Below are 12,433 nucleotides of genomic sequence, written 5' to 3'. Positions count from 1 at the left end.
TTGTTAAACTTGAAAAGGTGCAGAAAAGATTTACAAGGATGTTTCTGGGGTTGGAGGGTTTGAGGCTGAATAGGCTGGGGTTTTTTACCCCCTGGTTGTCAGAGTCTGAAGGATAACCTTTATAGAGGTTTATAAAATCATGAGGGTCATGGATAGGGTGAATGGCTAAGGCCTTTCCCTAGGTTAGGGGAGTTCAAAATGAGAGGGGCATAGTGTAAGGTGAGAGGGACAACATTTAAAACAGACCTAAGTGGCAACTTTTTCACACAGGGTGGTGCATGTATGGAATGAGCTGCCAGAGGAAGCAGTGGAGTCTGGTACAATAATAACATTTAAAAAGGCACCTGGATGGATATATGAATGGGAAGGATTGAGGGGGATATGGGCCAAATGCTGGCAAATGGGACTGGATAAATTTAGGATAGCTGGTCAGCATGGACGAATTGAACTGAAGGGTCTGTTTTCCTGCTGTATATCTCTTAGACTCTGAGAGAAGTGTGGGTCTAAGAGTACTAGTTTGAATTTAAACAAAGCAGTTATGAGGGCATGAAAACAGGGCTAGCAAAGGTGAACTAGCAATTTGGGTTAAGGATTAAGTTAGTTGAGATGCAGTGGCAAACAAAAAGTGAATAGATACATTTGAACGTTTCAATAGAATGTCCTGCTATCAGTGGTTAACTAAAAATGTCAATGATAGGATGAGTGCAAAAAAAAACTGTAAAAGTTTCAAAAATATGTGGCAGGTCAGAGCATGGAATTTCTTTTTAAACAAGCAACGAATTACAACAAGATTAATCATAGAAAAATTAAGAGCCCCTCCAATTTTAAATTTAACTCTTGATCTTGCTCGTTGTGCACTTTCTGTAGAGCCATAACATTGTAATCCTTGCTATGCTTTATTACCCTAATGTATTTTGTGTGGTATGATCTGCCTGTACCGCAAGTAAAACACAACTTTTCACTGTACCCAAGTATATGTGACAATAAATCAAACCAAAAATTTAGAGTACAAGAGTAAGTTTACCAAATACATAAAAACAGATGAAAAAAACTTTCTTCAGATATGTGGGGAAAAAGAGAGTTAGCAATGGGTTGGGCCAATAGACAATGAAGATGTCTGCATGGGCTTCCTCTGGGTGCTCCAGTTTCCTCCCACGGTCCAAAGATTTGCAGGTTAGGGTGGATTGACCATACTAAATTGCCCTGTAGTATCCAGGGATGTGTAGCTTTGGGTGGATTGGCCGTGCTAAATTGTCCCGTAGTATCCAGGGATGTGCAGACTCAGTGGGTTAGCCATGGGAAATACGAGGTGGTTCTGGGTGGGATGATCTTCGCAGGGTAGATGTGAACCCAAGGGGCTGAATGGCCTGCTTCCACACTGTAGAGATTCTACGATCTTAAAAAATAATAGCTAATGAGATAGTTAATGTATTAGTTTTAATTTATCAAAGATTAGATTTGATAACAGTTCCTTTGGATTGGAAAACAGTTGATTCAAACGGGGGGTGGGGGTAGAGCAGAAAGCAGGGAACTGCAGGCCAGTATCGCTTAGTATCTGTCATAGGACAAAACATTAGCAGCTATTACTTAAAGCTGTTATATCAGGGCGTTTGTATACAGTCAAGGTAATCAGGCAGGTTTGACTTGATTTGTTGTCACATTTCTTAGTACAGTGAAAAGTTCTGTTTTGCAAGCAGCACAGACAGATTTCCTTTTGCACAAAGGAAAACTACTTGTGGTTAATTTATTAGAGTTCTTTGAAGAAGTAACTAGACCATGGGTAGAGGGGAACTAATGGATGGCTTGTAAATTTCCAAAAGGTACCACATTAAAAGTTATTCTCGAAGATAAAAGCCCACGGTCTAAGGGGAATTTAGGAGAATGAGATGGGGCTCTTATAGAAACATATAAGATTATGAAGGGAATAGATAAGGTAGAAGCAAGGAGGTTGTTTCCAGCAGTGGGCAAAACTAGAACAAGGGGGCATAGCATCAAAATAAGGGGGAGCAGATTTAGGACTGAGTTGAGGAGGAACTAAGGGCCTGTAATGTTCTATGTTCCAAAGGAGAGGGTTTCTATGAAATTCCCTGCCCGGTGAAGCAGTTGAGGCTACCTCATTGATTTTAAGGCAAAGATAAATTATTGGACAGTAAAGGAATAAAGGGTTATGATAAGCGGGCTGGTAAGTGGAGCTGAGTCCACGAAAGGATCAGCCAAGATCTTACCAGATGGCCTACTCCTGCTCCTATTTCTTCTGTGAGGGATAATATATTGGATAGAAGATTGGCAGCTGCAGGAAGGAGAGATTAGGATTAAATGGGTCTTCAAGATGTCACAAGTGATATGCCACAATGCCCCTTGCTAAAGTCTCAACTCTTCACAATTTATATAAATAATTTGGATGACACAATCAAATATTGTGGCTAAATTTGCTGACGACACAAAGATAAGGAAGTGAGTTATGGAGAGGAGCCTACAAATAGATTAGCTGCAGAATACAAGAATAGCAAGTAATCAGGAAATCAAACAATGTTCCATTTTTATTGTGAGGAGAGCGGAATACAAAAAATAGGGAGGTTATGCTCAAGTTATACAGGGCATTAGTGAGACCGCATCTGGAGTACTGTGTACTGCTACTTATGGAAAGATATTAATGCATTGGAAACAGTTCAGAGAAGGATTATTTGACTAATACCCAGAATGAGTGGATTGCCTTATGAGGAAAGGTTAGGCCTGTATCCTCTGGAGTTTAGAGGTGACTTAATTGAAATGTGTAAGATCTTGACAGGACTTGGCAGATGGATAGAGAAAAGATGTTTCCTTGTACAGGAGAATTTAGATCATAGAGTCCAAGATGTATAGCACGGAAACAGACCCTTCGGTCCAACTCATCCAGGCCGACCTGATATCCTAAATAAATTTAGTTCAGTTTGCCAGCATTTGACCCATATTCCCCAACCCTTCCTAACCAAGTACCCATCCAGATGCCTTTTAAATGTTGTAATTGTACCAGCCTCTGCCACCTCCTGTGTTAGCTCATTCCATACACGCACCACCCTCTGCGTGAAAAAGTTTCCCCTTAGTCCCTTTTAAATCCCCCTGACCCCACCAACCTTAAACCTATGCTCCTCTCGTTTTGGACTCCCCCACCCTGGGAAAAAGACCTTGGCTATTCACCCTATCCATGCCCCTCACAATTTTATAAACCTCTATAAGGTCACCCCTCAACCTCTGATGCTCCATGGAGAATAGCCCCACCTATTCCAGCCTCTCCCTATAGCCCACAGCCTCCAACCCTGGCAACATCTTTGTAAAGCTTTTCCGCACCCTTTCAAGGTTCACAACATCTTTCTTGTAGCAGGGAGACCAGAATTGAACGCAGTGGCCTATTAATTTTCCTCAAATTGGGTAGGTAATTCAGGTGATTGCCACCTCTTGCATTGATTCTAAACTGCTTCAGCAATCGCCTGAATTACCTACCTCTTTTTGTCCCTAGGCCCCTCCCTGTTGCCACTTTCTGGAAATGGGCAATAAATGTTAGCGTTACCTGCGAAGCCGCCTCCTCGAAAATAAATAAGCGGGAGCAAGATTTAGCACGAGGGAGGAAAGGACTGGGGTCTGGCTGTGAGGCACAGCACAGTTGAATTGTCTCATGGAGCTCACAAGCTCCGCTTGCAATGTTTCTGTGAAGCAGGGTCGTTTTGACCTGTTTTCAACGAATTGCGTTGACCTCTGAACCTTCCTCCCCCTTGCAGGAGCTGCTGGCCCGTCCCGGATTGAAAGCAGGGTTTGAGGAATTTTGTCGGGCCAGGGGCTACAGCGTTCTGGTTGTCATGACCATCACCTTTGAGCAGAAGAGTGAACCCTTCCGGCAGTTGGCAGTCTACAGCCCACACTGTAACTTGAGAGAATCGGTACGTTCTGAGAGTCTACATAATGGATTTGGTCGGGATGTGGGGTGAGAGTCTTGGAGGGAGGCTAAGAGTCATCCACGTTGCGGTGTCTGGAGTCACGTGTAGGCCAGTATGGGTAAGTAGGGCAGATTTCCTTCTCTGAAGGGCATTAATGATCCAGATGGGTATTTTGCAACAAACAGTAGTCAGGGTTATTGAGAGGAAACCTGTTTCATTTGACCCTGGGAGGCATCACAAGAATTGAGACTGGTCATTATCTGATGTATGTAAATTGAAGTAAATCCATTAAGTTTCAATGGTGTATGTTCGAAAATGAAAGACTTTTGTAAGGTCCTGGGTGCCTAATGCCTTTGAAGAGCTGGTCAATGCAGTGGGCAGAGGAATTTGCAGAAAGGCTATTAAAGGCACAGGGAGTGTCAATTCACCAAGTTAGTCAGTTTAATAAATTGGACGACAACCATTCTGGTTCGTTCCTCAGAGCGATGACTAGACCAATAATAGAGTCCTACAGCATGGAAACAGACCCTTCGATCCAAGCAGTCCATGTCGACCGTAATCCCGAACTAAACTAGTCCCACCTGCCTGCACTCAGCCCATATCCCTCCAAGCATTTCCTATTCACGTACTTATCTAAATGTCTTTTAAATGTTGTAACTGTACTTGCATCCACCACTTCCTCTGGTAGTTCATCCCATCAATGAGCCATTCTCCGTGTTTTAAAAATAAATTGTTCCTCAGATTTCAAAAATACACATCTTCTCTCACCTTAATAACGTGCCCCCTAGTCCTGAAATCCCTCGCCCTAGGGAAGACACCTGCCTTTTGTGCCCCTCATGATTTTTATAGACCTCTGGAAAGTCACCGCTCAATCTCCTACACTCCAGTGGAAAAAGGTTCTAGCCTATCTAGCCTCATCCAGAGCTGATGAAGTGTTACCTAGACTTGAAACATTAGTTTACTGTCTCTCTACAGATGCTGCCTGACCCGCTGTGATCTCTAGCATTTCTTTTTGTTTCCAAGCATCTGCAATAATTTGCTTCTAATTAAATTAGTTTGGGAAGATGGTGGGTGTGGACTAGTTGGACGGATGGGTCTGTTTCCATGCTGTAAGACTCTAAAACAAAAATGAAGTAAAATTATTGAGGTTGGTTGACAATCTACTCCAAAACCTTGAAGTAAAATTATGCTAATTCTTCCTTTTCTTTTTGGTATTTTAACTGTGTTGTGACAATAAAGTAGTTTGATTAAAGCCTATGTGAAGCACAGCATCTTATGCTTGCCTTTAAATACAAAAGTTGAGTGTCTAGGCTGTCTCTTTACACCACTTTGTGGGATGGGTGTGTGTGTGTGTGGGGTGGGTCTGGTCTGGTCAATAGCGACGGGATGGACTGTTCCTCTCTGAGTGTCCCTAATTCTCTGATTATAGGTGAGCCGGGCACTGGAGGAGTCTGAGACCCCTTTGTTACAGCTGACGCCACTGGACAGCCCAGATTCAGAAATCGTGGCCTACCACCAGGGAAATGGGCAAGCCTCTCGCAAGAAGGTGCTGCCCGTCATTGTGGACTTCCTGAAGGCCCAGGAGGCTGGCCGGTCAGACCCTGCAGTTGTCTGCTGGGGGTGGGGAACTGTCTCACGGGTCCCGAGGGGACAGGGGGAGGAAGAGGGGGAGGATGTGGAGGAGACTGCCTGCGACGAGGAGGTTTACCTACCCCCCACTCCCATGAACAGCCTGGTGGAGGGCTGCCCTCTGGATGGGGGGTTGCCCAAACTGTTGCAGGAGGCTATCTTGGAGCGGTTCGACAAAATGGCTGTCGAGGGCCCAGTGGTGGATCCCAGCAACCACTAGCCTGAGTCTGGACAGAGCTTCTGGTTTTGACTGTTGAGGTTGTCACTGGGGGATGGAGGGGTTGAGTTGATCTTTGGAAAGAGGCAGTTTTGAAACTAGCTGAAGTCATGCCCCAATCCCTGCCCCCCCGATTAAACATTTATTTGCCTCCCTCCTGGGCAAGGAAACACTCTTTTCGATCTATCACCTGGTTCCCCACCCCTGCCACCAATTGGCCCCATCCTTGCACTCCCCACCCACCCCACCAACGCCCCCCCAACGCCCCCCCCCCCCCCCCCCCCCCCCGCCCCAATACTGCTGCTGGGGAAAATGTGACCACAGGGTGATTTTGGTGGGTTGATGGGGGGAGGGGGGTTTCGGGTTGAATGTTTAAAGGCACTATGGGGCTAAGGGCTTCTTCCTTTCCAACGCTTCCTGATACCAGAATCTACATGAGGAGGCCGTTCAGCCCTTTTAGTCTCTTAATCCTTTCGATGGATTTTTTTTTGGCTCATCTGTGACTGGTTTCTCCCTCAGTCCAAAGATATGTTGTTTAGGGTAAATTACCCCAAAGCATACAGCGCAAGATGGGTTAACTCTTGGTAAATGTGGAGTTGTAGGGATAGGGTGGACGCTGTCTGGAGGGTCTGTGCAGCCTCGACAGGTCGAAAGGCCTGTGTCTGCACTACAGGGATTCTGTGATTCTAACTCTACCTAGGCTCAGAGGGTCGAATTGCCTGCTTCTATGCTGTCCTCTCTTTTTCTAAAACAAGTGAGCTGATTTGGGTGACAAGGTGGTTCTGCGTTGGCATTATTGCCTCACAGCACCAAAGAGAGATGGTCTTCAGAGGGTCAGTGTGGACTCAATGGGTCCAATCTGGGTCTGTGGCACTGTGAGGCAATAGTGCTAACCACTGAGACACCGTGTTGCCCTCCCTCGGAATTTAGAACTCCCTTAGACAGCAAAAAACCACCCAGCCGCAAAGTTAAAAGTCGCGTCTAAGTGGCTGTGGTGAAGGAACAAGAATACTAACCCTGCCCTACCTCTAGAATCTGACATTTCCTAATCTAAGCAATAAAACGAGTGCAGCGCTGGCTCGGTGTGGCTTCTAGAGCTGTAGTCAAGGCTGAGGCGGGAGTTTGTCATCCCTAATCGATGCTCAATGGGTAGCTAGACTTCAGGGCTCCATGGTTAAGGGCAGTAGAGATGGGGAGAATGGGACAGGGAGGGATAGATGAAGGTGCAGGGGCAGGGCCAGGGCCAGAATTCTAGCTCTGCATCTGGCTTGGGGGCCTCTCGACCTGAGTATAGAGTGGGCTGTTAGAGACTCATACATGTTCCTTCTGGGGCAGACCTAGTGGAACAGTTTCCCTGTCCCTCCCCTGACAAGACGTGGTGAGATTAGAGAGGACCAAATGAACAGAAGTCAGAGAATGAATTCCGTCCACTCTGGGCCAAGTTGAGAAGCCTCAGACTGAAGTCTTCCACCTCCAGGGGGGAGATCGACAGGTTCTGCTGGAATCTCTCCTGTTTCTGAAGCAAAAAAAAATTATTGTGCATGTGACTGTTAATTGGTGAAGATGTGTAATGATTGATTGAAATTACTGACGCAGATTTTAAGTGCAGAATGTGTTTGATGTGGGGGTGGGGAGACTGAGAAATGATTGTAAAATATAGCCATTTGTGTTTTAGGGGGTTGGGAGTTTGTATCTGTGTCAGTTACACCATCCTAGGGTAGAGAAGCCTCCCATCTGTTTGATTTTGCCCCCCTTCTGTCACACCTCTTCCACAGATTTCTGAATTCCTCAATCTCTTCAGTGTAAGCCCTTCCTCCTCCCCTACTTGCAGCACATCCGATGGGAATGGTGTGGAGGTACGTGGGGAGGGCCCAGGAAGTTTCCTTACGCCTTCCTCCTCCCCCAATACCCAATTCTTCAATCGCATCCCTCAACCCTTAACTCCACCCTGCCATCCAATCTCTCTTGCTCTCTCTCATGCTCTGTCTCTCCCCACCCCAACCCCCCAAAAAATACTGCAGAATTACATAGCACACTCTGGTACTCAATACATGAACAGGGCATTCAGCTCCTCTGCCCCACACAAGCCACCTCCCAAACCCCTCTTCATCCATCTACCTACATCATCATGTCACAGTCATACCATGCAGAAATGGCCCTTTTGATCCAACAGTCCATCCTGAACTTAATCCCAAATCCCAAACTAAACTAGTACCACTTGCCTATTCCTGGCCCAAATAATTTCAAACCCTTCCTATTAATGTACTTACCTTTTAAACTATCTTGTGACTATACCCGCATCCACTAACCCTTCAGGATTGTTTATTCTGCCCCCAGACCACACTGAAGTTTTTTTTTAATTTCTCCCCTGACCTTAAAAATATGCCCCCTAGTTTTGAAATCCCCCATCGTAGGGAAAAGACAACTCCCATTAACCCTATCTATACCCCTCATGATTTTATAAACATCCTATGCTCCAGTGGAAAAAGCTCCCAGCATATTCCACCTTTTTGTAACTCAAACCTTCCATACCTGGCAACATCCTGGTAAATCTCTTCTGAACCCTCCCCAGCTTAATGCCTTCCGATAACTGGGTGACCAGAACGGGACACAGTGCTCCAGAAGGGTCCTCACCAAGGTCCTTCAATTCCTTTCTTCTCCCTCATGTGCCTACCCAGATTCCCACTTCAATATATCAATCCAGTACAGAGGAACAGGCCCTTTGGCCACCAAGCCTGTGCCAATTCCTAGTCCTTATTTAGACCCACCATTTATTGCCCATATACTGTTTCTGTCCTTCTGCCTCCCATTCATGTCTCTAGCAATATTTATGGTGTACCTTGATAATGTGCTGACTGGCAGCATGTTCCAGGGACCCACCAACCTCTGTGTAATAACAAATAAATAAATTTTCACTGCACTTCTCCCCCAAACTTTCGCCCTTTCACCTTGAAGCCGTGCCCTCTTGTAGTTGACCTTTCCACCTTGCAGGAAGCAAGGTCTCTGACTATCCACCCTGTCTATGCCTGTCCTCATTTTGTAGACCTCTATCAAGTCGCCACTCAGCCTCTGTCTTTCCAGTGAAAATAATCTGAGTTTATCCAACCTCTCCTCATAATAATAAACCTCCAAACCGGGCAACATCCTGGTAAACCTTCTCTGCACCCTCCAAAGCACATCTGTACAACTCATCTCGAATCATTCATTCCCTACACCCTATCCTCTGGTTCCTCCTGAATTCCTGATTCAATTAATTGCTGGCTGACTGATATTGATGCTTACTGTTATAAGCCCAACTAATGTTATTATTGCACAAGTCATTTGCCAGAATGAAATCTGGTTTGACTAATCTAGTTTTGGTTTGAATGAGACAGTCTCTTGGTGAGACAAGCACACAATGTTGCTGATTTTGTGTTAACAATAAAACAGAAGTTTACTTATCAAAATAAGTGCAGATAAAAAAGAATACAAATCGATCTATGTATAACACAAACTGTAAAGATTTTTGAATACACGACAAAGGCATAATCCTAAAACACTCCTTTATAGATTGCAAACTGTCCTGTGCATAGTACCAAAAATTACTAAATTACCTCTTGTATAGTGAACAAACCCTTTGTTCAAACGTGTCCATGCCAACCAGATATCCTAAATTAATCTAATCCCATTTGCTAGCATTTGGTCCATAATCCCTCTAAACCTTTCCTATTCATGTACCAATCCAGGTGCCTTTTCAATGTTGTAATTGTGCCAGTCTCCACCACTTCCTCTGGCAGCTTGTTCCATACACCCACCACCCTCAGTGTGGAAAAAGTTGCCTCTTACGTGCCTTTTAAATTATTCACCTCTCACCTCAAACCTGCAGTTTGGGACTGCCCAGCCTGGGAAAAAGACCTTGGCTATTAACCTTCTCCATGCCCCTCATGATTGTGTAAACCTCTACACAGTCACCCCTCAGCCTCTGACGATCCAGGGAAAATAGTCCCAGCCTCTCCCTATAGCTCCAACCCTGGTGAAATTTTTGCTGTACCCTTTCAAGTTTAACAACATCTTTGCTAGAGCAGGGAGACCAGAGTTTAATACAGTATTCCAAATTACTTGCATTAGAGGATGAAAATCACTTTATTTAAACACCTTAGTAGACTTAAACATAACTGCCAGTCTTTAAAGTTTGTTAGCCTCTTCCTCGAGTTTTTATCCGTCTGATTTTAAGCATTATCGGCTTTACTGACATTTCTACGCAAACAATTTTCGTTTGGGACTACACTAACTCCTTACTAAGAAGTTAGGTAAATCTCCTAGTTTTGAAAACTAGCTCTCTCAAAACAAAATCACCAGGGCTACAGAAATGCTTGCAAGTTAAATCAGTTCCTTCGGAGACACAGCAAAACTGATACGTCATTACTCAAAAATTCAAAACACATATTAAAATGTATACATCACATACCCAGCATAGAGCTGGTAGTTTTAGGTGTGACAGTTAGCTTTGTAAGGAAGAAATTGGCCATTGCAGGATAACCAAACCACATACGCACACACCAAAAAGTGTGTCTAACAAAGTATAGATCAATGTCCCAAGATGTTTGGAGAGCCACTATCTGAGGCCCACACTTTGCACTATGGGTCCTGGCAGTTTAACATCAACCCAATTTTGTTTTAAATTCTGTTATATTTTTGGATATGTTAAGGTAGTTTCAAAAGGCGGGTGATGGCCTAAGCCCTATACAGCAAGAAAAGGAATTCCATTCCATGCCAGTGACTTGTAGAGGCTTAGGCCAGCTCCAAGATCCAGCTACAGTGATATTTATGAACATTAGACAGTTTACTTCCAGGCGTGGAAAGTTATTGTCTTGTTAGCCGACCATTGGCAGTTTCTCACCTTTGTCTGCTCCCAGACATGTAGAAACACAAGTTACAGATGTGCATCTAATCTACATTCATGTGTGGGCCAGCGATTTTAAACACTGACCCTGATTATTACTTTAGCTGTGGCTCAGTCAATAAAACACTGACTCTCTCTTTGTCACCTCCCAGCCATAAGGTTGTGGGTTCAGCATCCTCTCCAGAGATGAGCATAGCATTGAGTGAGGTGTCGAGACATGCTGCAGCATCTTGGGTGAGGCACTCTGGGGATGCTGCTCCTACTCTCTCTGATCTCATACCTGATGGTTTTTCAAAAGCAGGCTCTAGTGAAACCACCCCCCCCCCCCCCCCCCCCGAATATCCTGGGCCACATTCCCTCCGAACGTTGTCGCTGCGCAGACCTCCAATTCCAAAAGCAAAACTCAATGGGTTCACGGCCAGTTGGTGTACGTGGATCTTCCACATGGGACACAGTGCTGTGTCCCAAAATTTATTCCTCAGCCACTTTGTAGAGAAACCAAATGTACTAACCATCATGTTGAGGGAGCTCGCTATGGTCAAATTGGCTACCTCATTTCCTATAATATAACAGCAATTTTGTACCAGAGAGGGTGTCAATTGTCTGGTCAGCTGTTTTGTGATGCACCGTGATGCCAACAGTGTGGTGTTCAGTTCTGCACTGGCTGAGATTACCACATGGGATTCTCCTTCTCGACTTCTCCCCATTTTACTGAGGAATGCCAACTCTCTGATTTTTTTTAAATGTTGTCTCTCTCTCTCTCTCTCTCTCTCTCTCTCTCTCTCTCTCTCTCTAATGAGAGAGGAGCCTTGATGGTCTGATGGGACAATGGCCAACTTACCTTTACATTCCAAAAGTACATTAGTTTAACAGCAGAGGTTGCAAAAAAAAATGCTGTGCAAACTCAAGTGCCTGTCAAAACTAGTTAGTGATGACATGCAGCTAATCTAAAGAGAGAAAGTTAATCGAATATTAACTGAGGGCGGTGTCAACAGATTTGATCATTAATTATCAATGACTACAGGTTTATTGAGAGAGGATCTGGTGTTCCTTTACCAGGGAATTCCATACAAGGTAACTGATCTGAACATGTTGACACATTCTAGGCACGGTTGGTTGCTTTGTAGTTGCATTTATCCCACCGTTGTGGTTTTGCATGCTTTAATCTTGTCACAACGCAGTAGAGGGGTAAAAAATAATCTCTCAAGGTGAGTGATTTTTCCAGCAGGGTTGGTGGCCTGTCTTTGAGGGCATTATCACATGGCAGCAATGAACTCTGTTGGCCTGTCCTGCTCTGATTTCAATCCCCAATTGTGCCTGTCTTTGAAGCGCAGGGGTGGGTGTTAATACGTCAGGAAGAGAGAATTGTTTTTAAGCCCTTGCTTGTAACCTCTTTTGGTGTCTGGCACTAGGCTTGGGAGCAGACATAGAGGAGAAAAATAAAATGAAGGCATTAAGATAAAATTGTTTGATTCTTTTTTCTTTTACAAAAATTAAAACTGATTAATTCTGCAAAACATCCTGTCGACTTTTTTTTTAAACAGCTTTGCTCTTCAGTTTATTCTGATCTCGCAACCTTGTGCATTATAAAAACATTAGAACTGGAGTAGGCCATTCAGTCGCTTGAGTCTATTCTTCCATTTTGTATGATCATTGCTGATCTCCTCCCAGCAATTGCTGCCTGCTCTCTGTAGCCTTCAACCTATTACTAAATAAGTCACCTTGGATTTATTTGGTGTCCCCTCCACTCCAGTTTAGTAAATTCCACAGATTCACAACACTTTTTGACAGAAA

General features: G+C 44.4%; 1 protein-coding gene across 1 annotated transcript in view; it reads left to right on the top strand.

Moving 5' to 3' along the window:
* Positions 1-5,999, top strand: part of prune (prune exopolyphosphatase) — a 30,045-nt gene extending 24,046 nt beyond the window's left edge. Inside the window, exons 7-8 of the mRNA XM_048525693.2 lie at positions 3,756-3,914; positions 5,341-5,999. Coding sequence (XP_048381650.1) covers positions 3,756-3,914; positions 5,341-5,760 — 579 coding nt within the window. The 3' untranslated portion in view covers positions 5,761-5,999. The remainder of the gene's footprint in view (positions 1-3,755; positions 3,915-5,340) is intronic.
* Positions 6,000-12,433: the final 6,434 nt, after the last annotated feature.

The sequence above is a fragment of the Stegostoma tigrinum genome, chromosome 47, assembly GCF_030684315.1.
Source record: "Stegostoma tigrinum isolate sSteTig4 chromosome 47, sSteTig4.hap1, whole genome shotgun sequence".
NCBI lineage: Eukaryota > Metazoa > Chordata > Chondrichthyes > Orectolobiformes > Stegostomatidae > Stegostoma > Stegostoma tigrinum.
The sequence above is the reverse complement of the archived record's forward strand: the minus strand, read 5'-3'. Positions and strand labels throughout refer to the sequence as shown.